The sequence below is a fragment of the Cervus elaphus genome, chromosome 18 (genome assembly GCF_910594005.1).
Source record: "Cervus elaphus chromosome 18, mCerEla1.1, whole genome shotgun sequence".
Taxonomy (NCBI): Eukaryota; Metazoa; Chordata; class Mammalia; order Artiodactyla; family Cervidae; genus Cervus; species Cervus elaphus.
Window position 1 is genome coordinate 54803446 of NC_057832.1, and position 25682 is coordinate 54829127.

General features: G+C 42.8%; 1 protein-coding gene across 14 annotated transcripts in view; it reads right to left on the bottom strand.

Annotated features, from left to right (window-relative positions):
- SRPK2 (SRSF protein kinase 2) overlaps positions 1 to 25682 on the bottom strand; it is a 236914-nt gene that overhangs the window by 15983 nt on the left and 195249 nt on the right. For 11 of the 14 annotated variants that reach the window (XM_043872129.1, XM_043872132.1, XM_043872127.1 and 8 more), the window contains 6 exons: positions 11567 to 11732; positions 10363 to 10388; positions 8663 to 8909; positions 7609 to 8091; positions 1604 to 1704; positions 1388 to 1495 (listed from right to left, as the gene is read on the bottom strand). In XM_043872129.1, coding sequence (XP_043728064.1) covers positions 1388 to 1495; positions 1604 to 1704; positions 7609 to 8091; positions 8663 to 8909; positions 10363 to 10388; positions 11567 to 11732 — 1131 coding nt within the window. The remainder of the gene's footprint in view (positions 1 to 1387; positions 1496 to 1603; positions 1705 to 7608; positions 8092 to 8662; positions 8910 to 10362; positions 10389 to 11566; positions 11733 to 25682) is intronic. The other 3 variants (XM_043872140.1, XM_043872136.1, XM_043872130.1) reach the window with 1 other exon arrangement.

Consider the following 25682-nt stretch of genomic DNA (forward strand, 5'->3'; position numbering starts at 1 on the left):
CCCCTGCAGCTCCAACTGGTCAAAGTGCCCTCCCTCTCCTGACCCGGCCTCTGCCTCCCACTGCCTTCCAGCCCTTCCACCCCATCCTGCCCCTGGACTCCTGCAGAGAGAGCCTGATTTCTTCCCTACATTCAAAGGAACCATGACACACACACCAACTCTTCTAACCATTTGTCTCCATACCCAGCATGGCAAGGACTCAGTTTTTTATACTTATTGAGAAATGTAATTTTAAAATAATTCTCTGGCATTACCCATCAGAGAACAGAAAGGCATACTTTCTGTTCTAGACCTGTTTGGCCATATTGGTTGCAAGCTTGAAAGAGTTTCTTTTTTCATATTGTTTTAGCATCAGAGGACACACACCCAAGGAGTGCTGCAGTTACCTTTAAATCACAGACAGTTGTATTTATTCTGCACTCTTCCTTTTTAGTGAGGAGACAAGTACCAAGCTTTACACACATGCTCTCTCACTTTAAACAGAAGAGAAGAATTTGGGTGGTGGGGGGGCGGGGAACAATACAAGAAAAGCATGAGACACCACCTGAAGCAACAGATACACCCACGTTTCCAACAAAAGACCACAAGCTCAGCTCACTAAGAGAAAGGTGACAAGCTGGCCAGGAAACAGGACCGAGAAAGAAACTGAAACTGGCTTATAGACAAGGGACTATTCATGCTCATCGGTTCACAGGTAAGGAGAGTGAGAAGAGACACTGGTGGAACTTGGGAGAGTTTAGACACAACCAGACCTTTGATGCACACAAGTGGCAGCAAAACGGCTCTGTTATATCAGAGCAAAGAGGCAGCCCGAGGCCCTGAGGAAAACCACTGCCAAGCTGCCTGTGGGAACAGACTTACTCAAACGGCATATGCAGCTGCTCGTGCCTCTGACAAGGCTAGATGGCCTAGAACCGTAAGCCAGAACAGTTTCTAGACTGTGCTTAACAGGAGAGAGCGTAAACAGTGGTATGTGGGGAGAGCCTCTCCTCTCCAGTAACAGGTCTGTCAGACTGCCTCAAACCTTCCCCTAAATCACAGCTATTTCATCTTCCTCCACAGCCTGAGTGAGGGAAACACAGGCTGAGTACAGCCCGCAAGACTTCAACAGCCAACAGGAACTACGTGAAGTCCATCACCACAGCTGAGGTCTGTAGCTGGGGGCCACAGAGGGCCTTGCGAGGTTGTCTCTCACAAGCCCAAACCAAAACATACACAAGGACACACCTGAGAAGGATCCTGCCAACTCTAAACCTTGCCCGCCCGCCCCTCAGTGGACAGCCTCCGGTCAGAAGGCTTAGGCCATGGGCACTGGTAAGACTGGCCTACCGTGGGGACTAAAGGGACGAGCCTTTACATAGAGGAAAAGGGCACAGGCCGCTCTTACCATACACGCCGTGCTCCAAATGTCAGCAGGCGTGCTGTAACCTGCTCCTATTAAAACCTCTATGGATCTATACTGACGCGTCTGGATGTCTTCTGTGAAGTGTTTATGCTGGAAGGGAACAGACTACATTACTGTGGAGGAACACAGACGTTAAAAGAGAAAAAGCATCTTCTAATACATGATCACAACCAAAGAAAGAAAGAACACTTTACTTACCACCCAACAAGCATTTCCAAGGTCTGCAATTTTAACTCTAATCTTATCGGCATTCCGTGGGTCCAGGGGATTCACCAGCAGGTCGGCTGCCCGGGTTTTTGCTGGCATGAGTAAACAGCAGGACAGTTAGGGCCTGGGTTAAGTGGTTTGCCAAGTGTGTACACAATGCTTGCAGGGCACACTCCTTTTCTAGAAAAGTGGTGGGATGATCAATTAGGCCTGGAATCCTGTAAGTTGAACTCAACAAATTTAAGTTCTCAAATTCTCCATCTCAGGGAAATACCTCACAAGAGGGCAAGCTGCCCAGAGACCCTATGCACACTGATTTGCCCATTCTCCTTTCTCCCTATCCTTCACCTCTGGGTCAGCCTGCTCAGTTCCTGTAACTTTTAGCTGCTCCTCATTAGATTACGTCAGTTCCCTACTGGATTCTGTCTAGCTCGGAAGTGTGATATTACTAAACTCGAGGGTAGAGATAACACTCCCCGGCGGGATGGAGAGGTGTGTGTGTGCGTGTGTGCGTGTGGGGTGAAGAGGGGGTTGTGTGTGTGCATGTATGTAAGAGTTGGACCATAAAGAAGGCTGAGCACCAAAGAATTGATGCTTTTGAACTGTGGTGCTGGAGAAGACTTGAGAGTCCCTTGGACAGCAAGAAGATCAAACCAGTCAACCCTAAAGGAAATCAACCCTGAATATTCACTGGAAGGACTGATACTGAAGCTTCAATACTTTGGCCACCTGATGTGAAGAGCTGACTCATTAGAAAAGACCCTGACGCTGGGAAAGATTGAGGGCAGGAGAAGAGGGTGACAGAGATTGAGATGGTTGGATTGTATCACTGACTCAAGGGACGTGAGTTTGAGCAAACTCTGGGAGGCTGTGAAAGACAGGGAAGCCTGGCGTGCTGCAATCCATGAGACTGCAAAGGGTCAGACATGACTTAGGGACTGAACAACCATCTTCAGGCAGACCCTTGTGTGAAGCATGGCATCCCAGGCAGGCAGCAAGGCCAGGCCGCATGTACCATGAACAGGGCAGTGACTGAGTGAGGCATCCAGGACCCGGGGCGCCCACAGAGCTTCCCAGGAGGGGCCAGAAAATGCGAGAGAACTCTGGGTGACATTTTAGCCCTCAAGAACTGTTCCTCGGACTGATGTATCAACGCGAGCCAGTCAGACTCTGGTGTTTCCTTCTATCTGCCCTGGGCCCACATCCCTCTTTATGAGGAAGTTTTAACACCATGAGGTCTCACCAAAGGCCAGATATGAGCCAAGGAGAAGGAACACAGAAATCAGAAATGACAAGGGCAGCAGCACAGAGACCCACACAGACATGTGAGGTGTTCACACTGAACAGGGAATGGGCTGAGAAACTGAGTTCCAGAGAAAACAAAATTGCTGACCCAACAGACAGATGGCCAGCACCGGAAATGGCTAGATGAATCCCTCGTGTCACTAAATAAAGGAGAGTCACCAGGCACAACAGTGGAATTGGAGCTTTGCAGAACTGGATTCAAATTTCATTTTCAACATCTACAAGTTACAAATGACTTAAACACTGTGAGGGTCAGTTCTCAGTAAAGCAGGAAGAGAAAAGGACCATCCTCACCCCCAAAAAGAAAAGAAGACCAAACACAGGAGAGCTAGGGGCTCCGCTCTACCTGCCCTCTGAGGCCAAGGCTTCTATTTAGGCCAGAGAGGGACCAGCCAAGGATGAGAGGCCAAGTGGTGGGTGCCACCACTCCAAACGTGAAGCACAGTTTCTACAGAATGCATTTCACTTTTGCAACCATCATAAAGTCAAACCATTGTTAATCCAGGGACCACCAGTACAGTTTCTTTGCCATTAATACCCCTGGTTTATGAGCACCAAAGTCTCTTTGGTGACCTGCTGTTAGCCTTCTGGTTCATGTCTGTGCATGGTTACCCAGCACACAATGCCTTCCAAATGATACTCGGAAATTTACCTCAAAAATTTAACTGTACTCAGAACACACAGGAGGTAAAAGAGAATCAGTTTGCATCTCTTTTCTCAGTGCGCCAGTTTCCTGCTCTAAGTGTCTCTGAAAGGTTATCAGACTACAACAGTCAAAAAGGCCCACACACTTGCTACATAATCATACAGATTTTGCTTTGTCCAGAAAATCAGATCACCTCTCCTGATTCAGTCACTATTATGCAACTATATCATGGCTCATCCTTGCTCTTTGCTACTAAGGAGGGAATGAAAAGTGCAAAGAGAAAGGCAGGAAGATTTCGCTTCAGGAAGGGCTGGGGCTGTTAAGCCTCTGGGTAACACTGTATTCATGCCATCAGGTGAGCCTGGGTGCCAGCAAGATGCCGCCCAGCGGGGCTGCCATGATCAACAGCCACCATCACGTATCTGCAAGGCACTGTGCAGGCCTTCACTGACACTGTAAGTTTAAAACAGCCTTACAAGGAAGGCACAAACACTCGATATGCAGGAGATTTAATACCCGCCCAAGGAAACAGCAGAACCTACAAGATTCAACACTCAGACCTTACCTCGCTGCTCACCAAGTATTTACGAGTCCCTTCTACGTGGCCAATGCTACGGGCACCGGAAGAGCATGAACGAGACATACAAGGTTCTGCCACCACGCCCTAGTCAGGAAGCTCAAGCTCGTTGAGAATATGGATGATAAAGTAAAAAAACGAATGATTCACATACTATGTCAAGAAACTCTATATGCTAAGAAGAAAAGAGCAGAAAATGGAAGATGGATTACTGATGAGGGCATTCAGCCGAAGGGGTCTTTTCTGAGAAGGTGATGTTTGAGGAGAGGTCTGCACACAGGGCAGCACGAAGGAGAGATGCTCTGGGCAGACATGACAGTGAGTACAAGGCGCAGAGAGGCAGAAATAAATGTGCACCCTTGAGAAACTTCAGAGAGAAGACTGTGTGGGAGGAGCAGAACAAGCAGGGGAAACAGAGGTGGGTGGGGATGGTATCAGAAAGAGAGGCGCTAGGGACGGACTGTGCTGGGCTGCAAGCTTTAGAGAATGATGCCTCTGGGGGTATGCTAAGTGGAAATATCTTGGAGATGGGGTGTGGAGGGTGTGCTTTAAAAAGCCCTCTCTGAACTGCTCTGCAGGAAACAGTCTAGGGAGCAAGGGTGGGAGAGAGAAGAGTGTGGAGCTGTGTTCCAGCGTCCAGTCAAGCACTGCTGCTGACACGGTCACCACAAGGTGAGGGTGACAGGCCAACACGTGCATTGCAGGTGCCACCCTGCTCCCAGGCCTCTGTCCTTCAGACGTGATAAGCCAAAATATGTGGTATGGCTCCAGCAGCTAATAATCCAAGAAGAACGCTGCCTCCTCTTCCCAACCTTCAGTGGCTACACAATTACTCCAGGGAGAAGTTTGCATTCTTAAGCCTGGCACGTAAGGTGATCCTCAATCTTCTCATTCCAGCCCTGGCACTTCTTCTACTATTTCCTGATATACGCCCTCTGCTGCAATGACAAGGATCCACACACACTGAGTAAAGGGTACTTCTCCCACTTCCCTTTCTTTAGTGCCCGGGGGCCAACTGCCAGCCTCCAGGACAGGACCCTCCCAACAGGAAACAAAGCACCTCCACACAGAGGCTGTCCACAGTTCTCCAACGACCAGGCTTTGAAAACCCAAACTGAGTGCCTCCAAACAAATGACTGGATGAACGAAAAGGTCAGCTTGGTAAGAGATTGGCATCAGTGGAAAAACCAGACCTGCTCTTTCTCCCTGATGCAATATTCATGCCACAGACAGGGTCCTGAAGAATGCGTGTGTGTTGGACAAAGTAAAATTCTGCTGTGAATGGGAAAAGGGGGGAGAATACAGGCAGGTATCACTCATTTGTTGGTTCATTATGCAATAAGTGCTTGTCTCAGCACCAAATTAGATGCTGAGGACACAAAGGCAGAAACACAAAGACTCTCAATGTGTACACCCCAGTGACGAGGAAGACAGTGGAAATGAACGAGGATCACACAGTGAAGTATGACCAAAGGAAAAAGAAGGGAACAAGAACTGGGATCTGCCAGGACCCAACAAAAGAAGTGTGCCCACACAAACAGGAGGAAGCCTTCCAAGAAGGAGGAAAAGCATCAGCAAGGATACAGAAGCATCAGCAAGCATGCCACGTTCACACAGACACTTGATATTAGGTCTTAATAAATGGGGACGAGACCACGCTACACTTGAGATTACTAAACCTTTTTATACTGTTCACTCCATCAATAAAAGATGTTTGAACATTCATTTCAATATATGCATGTTTATAAAGTTTACATACTACTGTTCCTATACATTATAAAACATTGACAAGATCTTAAAAGCAAAAACTACTTGGCAACAAGGCTGAATCCAGCCTGGGTCCTGTCCCAAGTATGAACTTGGGACACGTGGTTCTAGAAGAGCAAGCAGGCACCTGGAGAATAATGAGATTGTGTCAAAAGGACCTAAGAACCAACTTGAAGAGGCTGACAAAGGCCAAATTTGGGTTAATTCTGGCATTTAAAAAAAAAAGCTGTAAATGATAACACCACACAATTGGACGTGTTAATTGAAAAGAAAAAAGAATCGGTGAGTCCGCACCACAGAGGAATATGGGCGATACGTCAGGGAGGGGGCGACTCAGGAAAGAGCGTGAGAGCCTCGCACCGTTCCCAGACACCGTGCCCTGTGCATCCCTCTCATCCGGCTGCTGCTGACCTACATCCTTTCTTCATCAACTGATTATCCAGCAGCTAGCTGGCTCTCTTCCTGAGTTCTGTGAGCTGCTCTAACAAATTAATCGAACCCCAGGACAGCATTACAGAAACCTCCAATTTAGAACTTATCAGAAGCAGAGATGACAACTTGGACTTGTGATGGGTTGGGGGTGGGGGAACGAAACAGTCTGATGAAACTGAGCCCTAGACCCTGGCACATGACACTATCTCCAGGCAGCGTCAAGCTTTACTTAAACTGCGAGACACTGGGCTGGCGCTGGAGAGCTATTCAGTGCAGGAAAGCCCCCCCACACACGTGGTGCCCAGAGTGTCAGCAGTGGTACGGGAAGAGAATGAGAGTCAAGGAGGGTAAGAGGTGAGTTTTTCCTTACATGAAGCCACATTGCTTGTGAAAGCATTTCAAGCACTTTCAAACCTTCTGGTCAGAGTAAAGGTTGACAGGAGGAGAATACGTCTATCCAAGTTACAAGAAAAACCACATCCTTAGGATGACTAGCTGTGGCCAATGAGTAACAGAGGACTCTGCAGGTCTCTGGGGCTGCAGAACATCCTGAGCTATTTGCAGGGCTGGCTCATCAGTGGACTCGCCATGTGTTAACATTCTTGTCAGCAGAGGGAGCAGAGGAGGTTTCTGAGCTTTTCCACTGTGGGCCAGAGTGCAAACCAACTGGGACACAGTGTGTGCCTTCTCAAGTCCCCCAGCACACTACAGGCAGAGATGCATCTTGTGGCATCCACCCTCAAAATCAGGGTTTGATATACATCATGACTACATTTAAACCTACATCACTTCCTTTAAAATTTTAACACGAGAGTGGTATAATCAAGAACAGCTATCAAAATAGATACTTTTCCCTCAATACAGATAGAGAGCAGGCACATCTTCCCTCGACTAGAAATGAAGCAGAACAAAAAACCCAAAAACTAAACATAGCATTATCAGATGGAAGTACACTATAGAAAGCTACAGGGTAAAATGCTAGACTTGGAAAACTTTTGCAAAGGTATCATCACTAACTAAGACAGGAGAAGGAAAAAAAAAAAACCCTCAGAAATGGGATCTGATATGCAGAGGGCAAGAGAAATCCTAGTGGCCCAGAATATTTTTTGAAGTATACTAACTTACTCACAGTTACAAAAGTAATAAAATAAAAGTGCTTACTGCATACATACATGGCTATACCTCCGCCAGGCAATTCCCTTCCCAGTATCTGTCAAGGGCATGACACTCAAGGGACTGAAAGCAGAGCTCATGGTAAGGAACACTTACTTTTTGGCAAATCCCCAGTGCTGGAGGCTGAAACTGTCCTGCTTCTGTCATGGGATGGACTGCTTTCCTCATGCTCAGTAAGGGGGGATCCCTCAGAAAGTGCAGAGCCACAAGCCACAGGTTCTAAGGGCCCAGAGAACAATGATGTGGAAAATTCTGGAAACTGTGACTCGGGAATTTTATGTCGTCCATTTGGCAATTCACCATTGAATTGTTCATAGGAGCTGCTATACGTGTAATCGCTTTCTGCATTTGGCTCATCGAGGTTACATTCCTCGGGATTTGGGCAATCTTCCTCATCATCGTCTTCATCATCCAGCTGTTGCTCCAGTAAGAAGGGGCCGTTCTCAATATGGCCATTAGTTTTCGGTGATTCTATCCAGGTAGGGTCTATGTTCGTGAGCTCCTGTTCAACATCGTCTTCATCTTTCTCAGTGTTTTCTTTCTCAGTGTCTTCTTTCTCCTCCTGGTCCTCAGCTTCACCTTAAGAAGCGGAAGGGTGAGAATCAGAATTTGTCACTCTCCTTAACAGAGTGCACCAGGCATTTATCCTCTCCAACAAGAGACATGTCGGAATGTGCTAATTTCACTTGCTACACAGCAAACGCCTCTGGGCTCTCGGGGTAAATCTCCAGGTTCTCTAAATCTTATTTTTCATTTACTAAATAACTAGCCTACTCTTATTAGAAAAAGTTAGCTCTTAGAGAAAATGAGCATAAATAGAGCTGTACTTCCATTTTCTACCCTCTCCTCTATAATCTTCAGAGATTGTCTAAGTGTACATTGCTGTTAAGTCAATGCTTAATTACAAAATGAAGGACAATCATTAACATGATAAAGACATGGTGCTACTCAGACATTTTCCATTAAAAAACAAAAACTATTTTGAAACATATTTCTGGTGCATATTTTACAAAGCAAGTATCAGACAGCTCCCACATTCTCCAGGGAGGGCTTGGAAGGGAGGGTTCAGACCCTCAGGTCTGAACACAGCAGCACCAGGTCACCCTGCGTGGTGCCCTGGGGTGCAGCCCGCTCTCCAGCGTTCACTGACCATTGTTATTCGCAGTCTCTCCCTCAGCCACCTCCTCCAGTCCTGCTGTTTTTAGCTTCACCTCTGGGTGGTATTCATCATCTTGCTCATTGGAAGGTATAACTGACGTGACGTTTTCCTCTATTATTTTTCTTTCAGCTTCTCGCTCCAATTCTTCTATTTCCTGCAAGCGCTTTTCCAGTAACTCAGCCTGCCTTTTCTGCTTCTTTTTCATTTTTTTCTTTTTGTTTTTAGATATTTTTCCTATCTACAACATGTTAAGAAAATAGCACAGGTCAGTTTGCTTCTTTTTAAAGCACTATGCAGCATCGTCTAAGTGCTGGCAGCATGGCAAATACCAACACAGTCTGTTTTCTCAGGTCTATTCAATTAAAATCACATGCCCAGACATGAGATCCACAATATGGTTAGCGTTGCAGCAAAGCCAGAAAAAAAAGAAACCAGTGCTGATATCAAGTAGCAGGACTACTATCAGCTCCTGCCCATGGAGAGCTACAGCTTAAATCCAGCAAGCCTTTTCCCTGTAAGTCCTAAGAACTAAATATGCCGAGGCATTCCTGCCTTTAGACAAGAAGCTCTCTTGCAAGTTTCATTTGCTGCTGCCTATCTACAAAGTATTAACAATGTTCCCTCTCTTTACTCTCTTACTCAACTGTCTGCCAAAACAGGTGTTCTTCATTCATGTTTGGTCAACAGCGCTGTTTGTGCTTGGGTCTCTCACACTAAGTTGTTAGCAACAGCCAGGACAGCAGGAACTGTAAGAAATGAGCATATGAAGTAAAGGGAAAAAAAGAGAAAGCCATGGTTTCAGTCTGCCTCCAGTCATGGCCATCTGACTTGGAAAGTACTGGCAATGGGATCCTCCAGTCTTTCACAGAACCAATCATCAAAGCAAGCTGCTCAAGCCATGGCAGAGCTCAGCAGGCCAGGTGGGAGAATCCTTACAGCTCCCCTCCTGCTGGGACTCCCACTCCAGACTGAGGGCTGCTGGCTGCACTCTGGAGTTCTGCACATTTCCTTCCAAGGGCTTTCCGGTCATAAAGATCTTTAAAACTTGCAGGTGACTCATCAACTTGAGATATACATATATTCTATGCTTGACTGGAACCAAGCCTAAACCAGGTTTAGGTCCTCTGGGGTAGAATTTAATTCCAAACAGCCTGTTTCATTTGCTCACACTTGGTATTTTGATAGGGCCACACAGATAACGCTCTTTCAAATTTAACTATACTAGCTGGAAGAAAATTAGAACAGCAGCTTCAGAAAAAACAGGTAACTTAGAGGCAAATCAGAAATAATCGAAAGGGTTTGTGGAATAATCACACTTAAAACCCTATCTCTATAACCTCACATTTTATCAGACTCAGCCAACAGCACTCCAGAAAATGCACGAGGAAAACACAGACTTTGGGATAGCTCTGATTACCCCACCTCTAAAAATCACTTCACTTTTTCAAAACATTGTCTTGCATATTCAAGGATACACGGCATTTATAAACATGGCTGTCTTTTACACTAAAATGCATGACAACATCTGTGACTGAGAAAGGAACAACAACAAAAAGTAAAACTAATTCCCTCAAACAACCCTTAAAGAAATGCTGTTGCAGAAAGAAACAAAAACTAATGCTACAATCAGAAAAGTTCAATAATGACTAGTCACTTTTGACAAGGAGGTAATATATGTGTTAAGTACTTACAGGTTTTTGCTGTGGAGCAGTACTCACTAAAAACAAAACAAAACAAAACGAAAGTGAACATTTAGAGTGAAACAGATACTTACCTTTTTGTAGGTAATCTGAACTGTAAAATGAAATAACTACTGCCTTTCAATGGCTATGCAACTTCAACAATTGTTAAATATTAAAACTTGTTAATCAAAGAGCCCTAAAGAAAGTTTATCCAACTCAAACAAATGATTGGCTCTTAAAAAGCAAAGCCATAGTGGTTCACATGGAGTCATTTCTCTTATTAATCTGAAATTAAACACTCACTCATTTCAAAAGCACACAATCACAGAACACTGACTGATAAGAAAATGGAGAAGAATCACACAACCCAACTTGTTTACAGACAATGAAATGAACAATTAATCTCCACCTTTCAGAACAATTAATTTACACATCTATGTTTGAAAACTATTTCACAAGTTTATACAACTAAAATAAATCCAATACTACTGCAAATAGTCTAGAAATGACATGAACAGACTTGGCCAATGTCAAAAGCTTAACAGACTACAGTCCCATGATCTAAACAGCAACCTGATGGTAGAAAACAAAATTCATAAGTGGTTCGTCTGCCAACAGCCTCAGTTAGAGGGCTTTCACTCTGTAGTCCCTGTGCATACCTGACAACACACTAGGGCAGAAAGCATGTGAAGAGAGGATGAAAGCATCATCCACACTTCACAGCCATCCTGACACCTTGTGAAAACCAGAAATAAAAATTCATACACCAAAGCTCAAGTCAGTTGATCGTCTTTCACCCTGAAGTTCTTGAAACTAATTTTAAGTCCACAAGTCACACTCAGATTGATATAACTATGCTCAATGGAGACAAGGAAGCATTCTGATGATTGTAGGTCGGCTAAAGGAAACCTGTTACTATACACTACTCTGCAGAGAAGTGGCCAATGCAGACAATGTTCAAACGGAAATGAAGCAGCAGGTAAGAAGAATTCAGTGACCTTTTAAGGGAGGACAAAGCTAAGTAATTCAAATATTAAAATACAACTTAATTGGGGCATTTTCCTTCTCAAGAAAAAGGTCTACTTATTTCCAGTCATCAGGCTCTTAGGCAAGTTCCTAACATGTACATATTTAACTCAATTGCTTCCTATGAACAATTTGCAGGCTCTCAATGCCCTACACAGACTGACACAAAGCTGGCCCAGTCTCTCACCTGCAGACCCTGAAGGAGGAGGAGCGCCCGCTTTCTGCCACTCCGTGGCCTCGGCTGCCATTCTTCTCACATATGCATCGTCCACACACATCAAGATGTTTTCCGGCTTTATGTCAGTATGAATGATCTTGCACTTACTGTGGAGATAATCTAACCCCTGAAGGACCTGATCACATAAAATCAGAGAGAAGTTAATACTTTTATTATTCAACATTTATTTATAAAATAGTTACAGTCATTACAAGGCACAACAGGAACTTGGGCCTGATAGAAACCCGGCTCCTTCCCATAAGCAACCAGTGTATACCATTCTGGAGCTAATTTATGCTCATAGAAGCAAATGTATTTAAACACACACTTATTAAATTAACAACTTTGGTGAGATGTAATTTACATGCCACACAATTCACCCTTTTTTTTCCTTCAATTCACCCTTTTAAGCATACAATAGAATGGTTTTTAGATGTGCAACAGTCATCACTATCTAATTTAGAACACATTCATCACTCAAAGTAAAAATACTGCACCCATTAGAGTCACTCCCCGTCTCCTTCCAACTCCTCTAGCCCTAAGCAACCACTAATCTACTTTCCTGGGTTTGGACATTTTATGTAAGTGGAATGATACAGAGTGGTCTTTTGTACCTGGCCCAATACTTTCAAGGTTCATCCATGTGTAGCATGTAGCAATACCTCATTGATTTTAAATGCCAAATAATTTTCCACTGAAAATACCACATTTTGTTTAGTCATTCAGTGATGAACATTTGAGTTCTTTCCATTATGGCTACTATAAATATATTTCTATAAACATTCATGTACAAGTTTCTATGCAGACATGCCTTTATTTTTCTTAGTAGTGCAATTGTTGGGTCATACTGTAACTCTAGTCTTTGTCAATAAACTGCCAAACTGTTTTATACTATGGCTGCATCATTTTACACACCTTGCACATCAGCAATGTGCAAGAATTCCAATTTTTTTATGATGGCCAATACCTGCTATCTGTCTATTCATTTTAGTCACTCTAGTGGGTGTGAAGTGTGTATCTAATTGATCTGCATTCCCATAATGGCTAATGATGTCTGTACATTTCTAATATTGTAGGAAAGGAGAATTAGGTAGCTTTGGTACCCAGGCAATAAACTATAGTACTGAACTAAAAGAAACTGCTAAACCAACATGCTCACATCCTTACCATATGTGTGTGTGTGTGTGTGTGTAAATTACAGCAAAAATTACAGAGTATGGTGACCTAGATGCAAGGCCAAAGTTTTTCTGGAATTATTTCCATAAGAGGGGAATTCTTTCTTTTCATAAGGAAAAAAATATTTTAAAATACAGTTCATATTCCCATATATTATAAATTCTACATGCTCAATAAACATTAGCATTTGATAAATATCTTCATTCAAACATTTTAAGTCATTTGGTGGTCTTGATCACATTAGACAAGGAAGTGAGGAAAAGACAAGCAGAAGATATATAATACTGAACAACTCGGAAAAGTCCTCAGCAAAAACCCAACGCTTCTGTCTACCTTCAGTTTCTGGCTAAACAATCTTGAAAGTGAAAGTCCCTCAGTCGTGTTTGACTCTTTGTGACCCCATGGACTATACAGTCCATGGAATTCTCCAGGCCAGAATACTGGAGTGGGTAGCCTTTCTCTTCTTCAGGAGATTTTCCCAACCCAGGGATCCAACCCAGGTGTCCCACACCACAGGCAGATTCTTTACCAGCTGAGCCACCAGGGAATACCAAACAATCTTAAGATGACAAAACATTAGTAAGTGAAGGCACAGAGATTTCGCAAGGAAAGCAGAAGGAACATGAGTCTCTCAACCAAGATGAAAATCCTCACATTCATTTAAAAAAAACTTCCCCTTGGAAATGCTTTCACATGACCTCACTGACTGAGCATCACTTGTGCCCCTGTAACAGGCTGCGTTACGCTTACAGATGTTCGATACATAGCAATAAACAAAGTTCCCTATCTCCACAAGGCTTTGACTTTTTTACCTTAAAATTAATATTTAATGTTTTAGATAATACTTCAACTAAAATATGTTTAAATTATGTTTAAAGTGTCAAAGGCCCAACAGTAGGAAATGTGTCATTATATGTTTCCATAGAGAATAAGGTTATAATTCTGAAGGGAACACAATTCAGTGAGCCTGTATATATTCACTGGCATTCATGTATCTTCTCTGTGCAAACTGAAGTATCACCTGGAGTTCTTACATATGAATAGTGAGAGAAATTCTGAGAAGTACAAGAAATTAATGGACAAGTACACTGATGACTTCCAGTCTGTGGAAGGAAAAGGAATAAGACTTTTAGAAAGTTTAAACTATTTTAAATTATTTCAACTAAAATTTCACTTCAGTCATCAAATATGAACTCGAAGTTAAAATGTCAGCATCTTTCCAAAAATATCTTTCACTACCATCTCATGAACAAGTTGCTCCTAACTTTCCCCTTAGTTCTTTCATAGTTCTTGGGTTGTTTCACTGTGTGTGAAGATACTTAGGTAAGATCCAGTTAATACAATCCAGTATCCAAATGTGTTAAAATGAATTTCAATGAAAATGAGACACTTAAGCAAAGTGTTCTCAGTAAGAATTTAAGGTTTCAGATATTTAATCCCTTTCATGGATCACTTCCTTGTCGTGGCGAAGGGGCCTGCATAACTTAATGAAGCTATGAGCTATGCCATGCAGGGCCACCCAAGACAGACACATCATAGCAGAGAGTTCTGACAAAATGTGATCCACTAGAGAAGGGATTGGCAAACCACCCCAGTATACCTGCCATGAGAACCTTCATGAACTATTTAAAAAGGTCAAAAAGATATGACACCAAAAGATGAGTCCCCCAGGTCTAAGGTGTCCAATATGCTACTGGGGAAGAGTGGAGGAGAAATACTAATAGAATGAATAAAGTGGCTGGGCTAAAGTGGATACAACGCTCAGTTGTGGATGTGTCTGGTTGACGAAAGTAAAACCCGGTGCTGCAAAGAACAGTACTGCATAGGAACCTGGAATAGTAGGTCCATGAATTAAGGTGAGTTGTGAGTGATCAAGCAGGAGATGGTAAGAATAAACAACGACGTCCTAGGAATCAGTAAACTAAAATGGACGGGAATGGACGAATTTAATTCAGATGACCATTATATTTACTACTGTGGGCAAGAATCCCATAGAAGAATCAGAGTAACCCTCATAATCAACAAACAAGTCTGAAATGCAGTACTTGGGTGCAACCTCAAAAATGATAGAATGATCTCGGTTGGTTTCCAAGGCAAGCCATTCAACCTCACAGTAATTCAAGTCTATGCTCATTCCACTGATGCTGAAGAAACTGAAACTGATCAGTTCCATGAAGACCTAGAAGACCTCCTAGAACTAACACCTAAAAAAGATATTCTATGCATCAATGGGAATTGGAATGCAAAAGTAGGAAGTCAAGATATACCTGGAGTAATAGGCAAGTTTGGCCTTAGAGAACAAAAAATAAAGCAGGGCAAACAAAGGCTAACTGAATTCTGCATTAGTCATAGCAAATACTCTGTTTCAACAACACAAGAGACAACTTTACACATGGACATCACCAAATGGTCAATACCGAAATCAAACTGATTCCATTCTCTGTAGTCAAAGATGGAGAAGCTGTATATAGTCAGCAAAAAACAAGCCCTGGAGCTGACTGTGGCTTAGACCATGATAGCAAAATTTAGGTTTAAACTAAAGAAAACTGGGAAAAACACTAGGCCAGCAGGTATGACTTAAATCCTGTATGAATTCACAGTAGAGGTAACAAGTATATTCAAAGGATTAGATCTATATGACAGAGTGTCTGAAGAACTAAGGACAGAGGTCCATAGTACTGTACAGGGGGTGGCGAACAAAGCCACCCCAAAGAGAAAGAAAAGCAAGAAGGCAAAGCGGTTAGTTGAGGAGGCTTTACAAATAGCAGGAGAACAAAGAGAAGGGAAAAACCAGAGAGGGAAAGGTACATCCAAGTAAAAGCACCAATCAAAGAACAGTTAGAAGAGACAAGAAGGCCTTCTTCAATGAACAGTGTTTAATAACAGAGGAAAACAACAAAAGAGGTAAGACTAGAGATGTCTTCAGGAAAACTGGAAACATCAAGGGAGCATTCTGCCCAAAGATGGGCACAATAAAGGATAAAAATGGTAGAGACCTAGTAGACACTGAAGAGGTCAAGAAGAGATGGAAAAAAATATACAGAAGAACTGTATAAAAAAGATCTTAATGAACTGGATTACTACAATGGTGTGGTGAGTCACCCAGAGCTAGACATCCTGGAGTGTGAAGTCAAGTGGGCCTTAAGAAGCACTACTGTTAATAAAGCTAGTGAATGTGATGAAACTCCAGCAGAACTATCCAGATCCCTAGAGGAGGACAGGACTTCCCTGATGGCTCATATGGTAAAGTGTCTGCCTACAATGCAGGAGACCACCTGGAGAAGGAAATGGCAACCCACTCCACTTTTCCATTTTCCATGGAAAATCCCATGGATGGAGGAGCCTGGTAGGCTACATACAGTCCATGGGGCCGCAAAGGGTTGGACACGACTGAGTGACTTCACTTCAATGGAGAATGCCATCAACATTTTGCATTATGTCAGCAAATCTGGAAGAAGGTCAATCCTCACCCCAATTCCCAAGAAGGGCAATACCAAAGAATGTGCTAACCATCAGACAATTGCCATTTATCTCCCATACTAGTAAGATCATGCTTAAAATCTTGCATGCTAGGTTTCAGCATTATGCGAACCAAGAACTTCCAGATGTCCAAGCTGCGTTTAGAAAAGGAAGAACTAGAAACCAAATTGCCAACATTCACTGGATTGTAGAGAAAGCAAGGGAATTTCAGAAAAACGTCTATCTCTGTTTCAACAACTATGCTAAAGCCTTTGGCTCTATGAATCATGACAAACTGTGGAAAGCTCTTAAGAGCGACAGGAATACCAGACCATCTTACTGTCTCCTGAGAAACCTGTACGCAAGTCAAAAAGCAACAGTTAGAACCCTGTATGGAACAACTGATTGGTTCAGGATTGAGAAAGGAGTATGACAGGGCTGTCTGCTGTCACCTTGTTTGTTTAACCTGAGAAATGCAGGGTCGGATGAGTTATAAGCAGGAATCAAGATAGGAGGGAGAAACATCAACAACCTCAGATATATGGATGATACCATTCTAAATGGCAGAAAGCAAAGAGGAACTAAAGAGCCTCTTGATGAGGTTGAAGGAGGACAGTGAAAGAGCTGGCTTAAGACTAAATATTAAAAAAATTAAGATCATAGCATCCACACCCATTACTGCATAGCAAAGAGAAGGGGAAAAGGTGGAAGTAGTGACAGATTTCCTCTTCCTAGGCTTCAAAATCACTGCGGATGGTGACTGCAGCCATGAAATTAGAAGACGATTGCTTCTGGGCAGGAAAGCAATGACAAACCTAGACAGTGTGTCGAAAACCAGAGACATTACTCTGCCAACAAAAGTCTGTACAGTCAAGGCTATGGTCTTCCCAGTGGTCACGTATGGTTGTGAGAGCTGGACTGTAAAGGAGGCAGAATGCCAAAGAATAGATGCCTTTGAACTGTGGTGCTGGGGAAGACGCCTGAGAGTCCCTTGGACAGGAAGGAGATCAAACCAGTCAATCTTAAGGGAGACCAACTCTGAATATTCACTGGAAGGACTGATGCTGAAGCTAAAGTTCCAGTATTTTGGTCATTTGATACAAACAGCTGATTCATTGGAAGAGTCCCTGATTCTGGGAAAGACTGAGGGCAGAAGGAGCAGAAGGTGTCAGAGGATGAGATGGTTGGACAGCATCACCGATGCAATGAACATGAACTTGTGCAAACTCTGGGAGATGGTGAGGGACGGGAGGCCTAGTGTGCTGCAGTCCACGGGGTCGCAGAGTTGGACATGACTGGTCAACTGAATAACAACTGCACTCAACACAGTTAACCTTCCTCAAGAAGCACTGCTTATGTCTAACAACAAACATAAAGAGAAGACTTGAACACAAGGAAAAGACTATCGCTTTCAGGGATAAACTAATTAAGATAAAGGAAATCCTGAAGAAACAGCTAAGAGATAGCATGGAGCACTGTTAAATCATGACCTTGGGACTCAGACCATTCCTGCATTACTTCTCAATCACTCATTCACAAGGCAAGGTACTTAAGCTGCCTGACCTTTCCATTTTTTTACTTATAAAAGGGGGAACATTATCCGTTAGACAGAAATATGGAAATAATTAGAAATAATATATGAAGAACTCACAGTACAATGTCTAGCTCACAAGAAGCTCAAACTAAATGGTAAAATGAACTGTCAGTATTGATACTGACTTAATAAACATAACTTCACTAAGTCACTTATTAAATTTCTCTGGGTCTCATTTCTCCCATATATAATATGAATGGGATCTACTTGATAAACTCTGATTCTTTTAATGAATACTAATATATATTTTTTAAATATATAGCTGTAAGAATGATTTTATTTTCAAAAATAGCATTTCTGGTCTCAGCCAGTGAAGTTAAAGCAGTTAAGTATCCCAGAATCCAGAATCAAAAAATGATAGGCAATCTTACAAAAATTTATGCCAAATATTATGACAATTAAAAAAAAAATCAACGAATCAAATTTCATGCTCAAGGATAGACCTCGGTAGCCTCACTTGTCTTAGCACAGAACGTGTGTATCTCTTGCCTAAAAAACATCCTGGGCCTCATCAGCAGGAGGCAGCAGAGATCCTCATTGCCATCTGCTCCATCATCAGACCCCAGGTCAAGTAACCACAGATGGCCCAGGAACAGGCTGCATCCCACTCCAGGGCAGCGGCTCACACCACAGGGCCAGGGGCCGGTCCTCTCCGTGTGAGGCAGCAGTAGTGCAGACCGCAGGCAGAGCTCTGGGCTGGGAGCCAGATTTCAGTTCTGGTTCAGAAACTGACTAGCTATGGCTCAGATTAAGTCTCTTCCCTCCCCTGACCTCAAATTCAGCCGTAAAATAAGGCACTTGGTTAGGACAGTCTCTAATATTTCTGTCTAGGCACCTATGAACCATGTGAAGGACCATTTATTACTGGTGTTAACAACATAAACTAGCTCCTTTCCACCTCGTGCTAGAAATCGGTCCTGTCACATACAGAAAGGGAGGAGTAAGTTGGGAATAACATGGAGGTTTCACCTGAAGGTATCTCCCAGGGTCTGCTCACCACCCACAGAAAGCTTCCTCCCAAATTCTGAACTGCACAGAGAAACAGAACAAGAGCAATTTTGCACATTCTCTTCTGATCTGGTCACAACATAGGCACCTTTCTTCTGCCACACCAGAACAAAGGACGCTGGGCAAGGAGAGGGGGTAACCTCTGATGATGTGGGCAAGGCCTCGTAACCAGCACCAGGGAGACCCGACCAGCAGCAGAGGGGCTGGCCGTACAGGGGAGCACCGAGGGCAACAGCACCACGCGGGGACACTGGTCCTTGTGGACATGAAGGGAAACAGCAGAGGGCATTCCTCAAGCCCGAGGCTTCGCTCCTGGGAAAGCTAAAGCTCCCAGAGGATCTCTCTTCCTCACCAGGACAGAGGACAGACAAGAGGTAAATGCTGCAAGCTGCTCCAACAAGCACATGCTAGACTGAATGAGAAGTGTGGGAAACACCCGCCACAATCACCAAGGATGAGGGCCACGGACACTTTCCTCATCCGCTCTGTCCTGAAATCTCCCTCTGCTCCTTGTTCTTTCCAACTCTGACCAGTGAAAATTAATAAGAAAGTTAAGTAGCTGTACTTCACTTCTGAATACAGTCAGGTCAAAAGATAAAACACTGCCTAGCACTGCAGCAGCGCAGAGGCATGAGCTGGGGAAGGGGCTCGAGTCCCTTGAAGAGAGCAGCTTCCCCAAATTTCTGACTTGCATACCCAGCACTCTGAGGAGGAGAATTCAGGTTAGTAGAGAATCATGTGTACTACCACATGGGCAAATCCAAGAGCATAAAAATGCTTACCAATCAATTTTCTATTCTAAAAATTGAACAATATTGGCTTGATCATAATGAATTCATTGGTAACTAGGACCAGTGAGATCATTTAAATGGTAAATAAGTAATAAGTGTTGACAAATTCATGATAACAGCCTGCTGGGTGGGGACCTGATTCTTCATTTTGTCTGCAAAGTCAGACACCCCCCAGAAGGTGGGTTTGAAAGAGCAAGGCATTTGGAAAGTCCCTTAGCTTACACACTGCAGTACATATCACCAATTAACTAATGTACTTTAAAATTATCTAATTGCTGGTTGCACTATTAATGTAAAAGTAAACCATCATCAGAAACATGAATGCACACTTTTCACAAGACATGCTATAATGTAAAATGCTTCCGAATCTTCCTGTGTAGACGTTCCATACCAACACTAGCCAGCAGTCAGGAGCATAGACTCTGGATCACACCATCCGGATTCCAGCCTTGATTCCCACAGTAACTGCGGAACCTGGAGAAGCTTTTAATACCTCCTTCAGGGTGGAGGTAATGACACCGCTAGCCTCCTACTAAGGCTGTGGTAAGGACTAGACAGCATAACACAAAGACAGCACTTATAACAGGGAGTGCCTGCAAGAGCATAATCCATGTTTGTGATAATCATGATACAGAAAGAGTAATGATGATTCAAAAATCCCAGGCTACATGCTGTACCTGCGTATCATAGCAAAGTCACCGTGCCCTTACCAAGCCTCATTTAATGGTAAGCTGCCACTTATTCACAAGGTTTTTGGTAAGGGCAATGAATTAAACCACAAAGTTTTAAAAAGTGAAATATCAGCTACCCTTTCGATTACATAGGAAAGTAAAAGCCGTGTTTAAAGAAGAGCAACAGCATTTAGAACCCCATCACCTGTGGTATATCTTCAATGCACCACAAACAAATACTGCCATCACAGCACCATTTCTTCTTTCAGCTTTAGAAATAAAAGCTAAACATAAAATTGACTTCAATAAAGCTGATTTTAAAAGAAAAAGAAATGAAAGCTGGGGGTGGGGGAGAATAGACCCAACACCTGAGGTCAGAGAAGCAGCCTGGAGGGAGGCAAGGGAGTGTTCTCACCATCATCACCAGAGGATGGCCCCTCCCGACCCTGCACATGGTCACCAGGACTAAATGAGGACAGCTAAAAAACGATCAAAGGATTGGTAATAGTGTATGGGAAACCCTGGAAAAGCAAGTGATTCAATTATGCTGGGACATTTCAAAACTAAGTGGGAACGTTTATCTACAGGCCCATCAGATCACAGAAAGGTCAGCCACTTTGTACAGTAAGAGGAACATACATTTCTTACTTAAGAAAAGATAACCTCTCATTCCTGACTGCCTACAACATGAAGGAAGCTACAAAGAGATGTGGAACCCATAACACGTGGTCGGGGTCACAGGGTGCTCACAATGCAGCCGGGCAGACAGAACAGCTACCCTGTGCCGGTCACTATGCCAAAAACTTAATAGGCAATCCCTCCAAACTCATCTCCACAAGAAAGCCACAAATTACGTATTATCATCCTGATGTGACTAATGAGGATGTGACTAATACTGGAATGGGTTGCCACTCCCTTCAGGGGATCTTCTCGACCCAGGGATTGAACTCCGGTCTCCTGCATTGCAAGTAGACTTTTACAGTCTGAGCCCCCTGGGAAGCCCCAGCACTATCCAGTCCAAAAAAGGACTTCAGTTCAGTTCAGTTGCTCAGTCATGTCCGAGTCATTGCGACCCCATTAATCACAGCACACCAGGCCTCCCTGTCCATCACCAACTCCCGGACTTTACTCATACCCATGTCCATCGAGTCGGTGATGCCATCCAACCATCTCATCCTCTGTCGTACCCTTCTCCTCCTGCCCCCAATCCCTCCCAGCATCAGAGCTTTGTCCAATGAGTCAACTCTTCGCATGAGGTGGCCAAAGTACTGGAGTTTCAGCTTCAGCATCAGTCCTTCCAATGAACACCCAGGACTGATCTCCTTTAGGATGGACTGGTTGGATCTCCTTGCAGTCCAAGGGACTCTCAAGAGTCTTCTCCAACACCACAGTTCAAAAGCATCAATTTTTCAGCACTCAGCTTTCTTCACAGTCCAACTCTCACATCCATACATGACCACTGGAAAAACCATAGCCTTGACCAGACGGACCTTTGTTGGCAAAGTAATGTCTCTGCTTTTTAGTATGCTATCTAGGTTGGTCATCACTTTCCTTCCAAGGAGTAAGCATCTTTTAATTTCATGGCTGCAATCACCATCTGCAGTGATTTTGCCAAATTCAGACTTAAATTCCTTATTGCCAAATTCAGACTTAAACTGAAGAAAGGGAAAACCACTAGATCATTCAGTATGATCTAAATCAAATCCCTTATGACTATACAGTGGAAGTGAGAAATAGATTTAAGGGACTAGACAGACAGCCTGATGAACTATGCATGGAGGTTCGTGACACTGTACAGGAGACAGGGATCAAGATCATCCCCACGGAAAAGAAATGTAAAAAGGCAAAAATGGTTGTGTGAGGAGGCCTTACAAACAGCTGTGAAAAGAAGAGAAGCGAAAAGCAAAGGAGAAAAGGAAAAATATACCCGTTTGAATGCAGAGTTCCAAAGAATAGCCAGGAGAGATAAGAAAGTCTTCCTCAGTGATCAATGCAAAGAAATAGAGGAAAACACAGAATGGGAAAGACTAGAAATCTCTTCAAGAAAATTAGAGATATCAAGGGAATATTTCACGCAAAGATGGGTTCGATAAAGGACAGAAATGGTATGGACCTAACAGAAGCAGAAGACATTAAGAAGAGGTGGCAAGAATACATAGAAGAACTGTACAAAATAGATCTTCACGACCCAGATAATCACAATGGTGTGATCACTCACCTAGAGCCAGACATCCTGGAATGTGAAGTCAAGTGGGCCTTAGAAAGCATCACTACGAACAAAGCAAGTGGAGGTGATGGAATTCCAGTTGAGCTATTTCAAATCCTGAAAGATAATGCTGTGAAAGTGCTGCACTCAATATGCCAGCAAATTTAGAAAACTCAGCAGTGGCCACAGGACTGGAAAAGGTCAGTTTTCATTCCAATCCCTAAGAAAAGCAATCCCAAAGAATGCTCAAACTACCACACAATTGCACTCATCTCACGCGCCAGCAAAGTAATGCTCAAAATTCTCCAAGCCAGGCTTCAGCAATATGTGAACCATGAACTTCCAGATGTTCAAGCTGGTTTTAGGACAGGCAGAGGAACCAGAGATCAAATTGCCAACATCCGCCGGATCAACGAAAAAGCAAGAGAGTTCCAGAAAAACATCAATTTCTGCTTTATTGACTATGCCAAAGCCTTTGACTATGTGGGTCACAATAAACTGTGGGAAATTCTGAAGGAGATGGGAATAGCAGACCACCTGACCTGGCTCTTGAGAAACCTGTATGCAGGTCAGGAAGCAACAGTTAGAACTGGACATGGGACAACAGACTGGTTCCAAATAGGAAAAGGAGTACGTCAAGGCTGTATATTGTCACCCTGCTTATTTAACTTACATGCAGAGTACATCATGAGAAACGCTGGGCTGGAAGAAGCACAAGCTGGAATTAAGATTGCCGGGAGAAATATCAATAACCTCAGATATGCAGATAACACCACCCTTATGGCAGAAAGTGAAGGTGAACTTTAAAAAGCCTCTTGATGAAAGTGAAAGAGGAGAGTGAAAAAGTTGGCTTTAAGCTCAACATTCAGAAAACTAAGATCATGGCATCTGACCCCATCACTTCATGGGAAATAGATGGGGAGACAGTGAAAACAGTGTCAGACTTTATTTTTTTGGGCTCCAAAATCACTGCAGATGGTGACTGCAGCCATGAAATTAAAAAAAAAAAGGACTATCCAGTCCAAAATGTCAATAGTGTCAGGGGTGAGAAACATTATAGCTTACATTATAAAGCTCTGCAATCATTAAGAAAGAACCAAGTGCAGGCTTCAGCCATCCTTCCCTGGGGAGGGAAGAAATACCACTCTTAATGGGCGAGTATGGGAAGCCTTGTCATAGAAGTGGAATTTTGGTTGCATCTTTATAAACATGGTAGAAAAGAAAGAACGGTTATTTTCTACAGCCTAGGACAAAAGAAATGAATCAAAGATGTGGTGCTTAAAAAAATGGCAAAGTAAGCACTTTCTCTAAATAACCTAGAGAAAAGTAGTAAAAAATCATGTACAAAAATCCTGGTAAAGCAGCGTGTGTTTATAAATGCTTGGAACATCTCTGAATATTCATAAGATAACCCTAATTTGGGTGATTCTAGAAAGGAAACTGTGTACCGGAAGGACACTAACAAATCTCTATTTAAAAAATGATTAATTAATTAATCAATAAGGAAAGATTTACCTGCCAGGGGATAAGAGCTGATTCAGGGTTTGTAAGGGAACCATGGACTTTCATCAGATGGTAGAAGACCTTAAACAGGTTCATAAGAAGAGCCATGATTTAACGTTTATTGGACACGAGCTATGTACAAGTCCAAAGATATTATTTGTTGCTTGGAAAAATGGTAAACACATACACTCCAAACCCACACTACCTGGGTTTGAATTCCTGCTCCACCATACACACTGGTTGTTTCTTGACTAAGGCTAAATTACTTAACTGTAGTTCCACTTCCACTAAAAAAAAGAAAAAAGGAAAAGAAAAAGTACACAAAAAACCTATATCATAGGCTTATTATGAGGATTCAATGCATTAAAATTTACAAAGTACTTAAAATTATGCTTTGCACATCGTAAGCACTGAACAAATATTCGTAATTATTATAGCAATATCCCTTTGTACTGTAACAATAATAATGATGGTACCATTATTATTCTCATCTTATTCATAATGAAACTATGACTTAAAAAGACTATGTAACTTGGCCAAAGTTAAGAGCTGGAGTAGCGTATACAGTTGTCCCTCAGAATCTACAGGGGTTTGGTTCCAGGACATCCACCCTCCCCTGTGGATACCAAGAGCCCCAGACGCTCAAGTCCCTTATAATGAAAGGGCAGCAGTATTTGCATGTAATCTACACACACCCTCCCACATACTTTACATCATCTCTAGATTACCTACAGTATTTTACACAATGTAAATACTACATAAATAGTTGTAAATAAAATGTAAATGTTATGTAATAGTTGTCTGCACAGCAAATTCAAATTTGTTTTTTGGGACATTCTCAAATTTTTCTCCTCAATATTTACAATCCATGGTTGGTGGAATCCATGGATTCAGAACCTGAGGACACACAGAACTATATTTAACACCAACACCCAAGTTCTACATCACTATATACATTGCTTCACGAAAGTCAACAATATTGATCTTCCAGAACACGCAACAGAATGCCACTAAAGGTTTCTACATAAGGATATGAATTATTAAAGCAAAGTTTTACTGAGGAAAATAACTGTCAACAGAATAAACTGAAGTGAAAAGGTGAGGTGATAAGGACCACTAAGAAAGGTGGTGCTGGAAACAAAAGGAATACCACGAGAAACATACATGGCCAGAAGGGATCAGTAGCTAGGTGACCAGGGGAGAGGGATGGGTGCAACAGCGATGAGTGAAACACTGTTAGCTGCACTGGACTTCAGAGGTGAAGGAGGCCGCACAGTGAGAGAATATTAGAAAGGTGGCCCACTCTGTTGTATCCTGCGGAGTAACAGAGCTGAGTGGGTCTATTAATAAAGGATCTTCCCGGTATTACCCAGGAATCAAAAGTACTGAACCCAGAGGATGACTCAAAGAGAATGAAAGGAAATTCAGGCAGAGAGATTATTATCTGGGATATATAACAATGTACTACTTTGAGAGTTATTTATAAGTTTAGAGGGGGAAAAAAAAAATCCAGATTTCATGGTATTTTTCTTAAAAGAAAATTGAAGATGGGATCAAATTAAAGAAAAACAAAGCTTCTATTAACAATGCCTATAAGAACTAAGTGCAGACCACATAAAATCAAAATTTCATCTTGAAATTATTCTAGACCAATAAAATACTACATAAGTTCTTACTC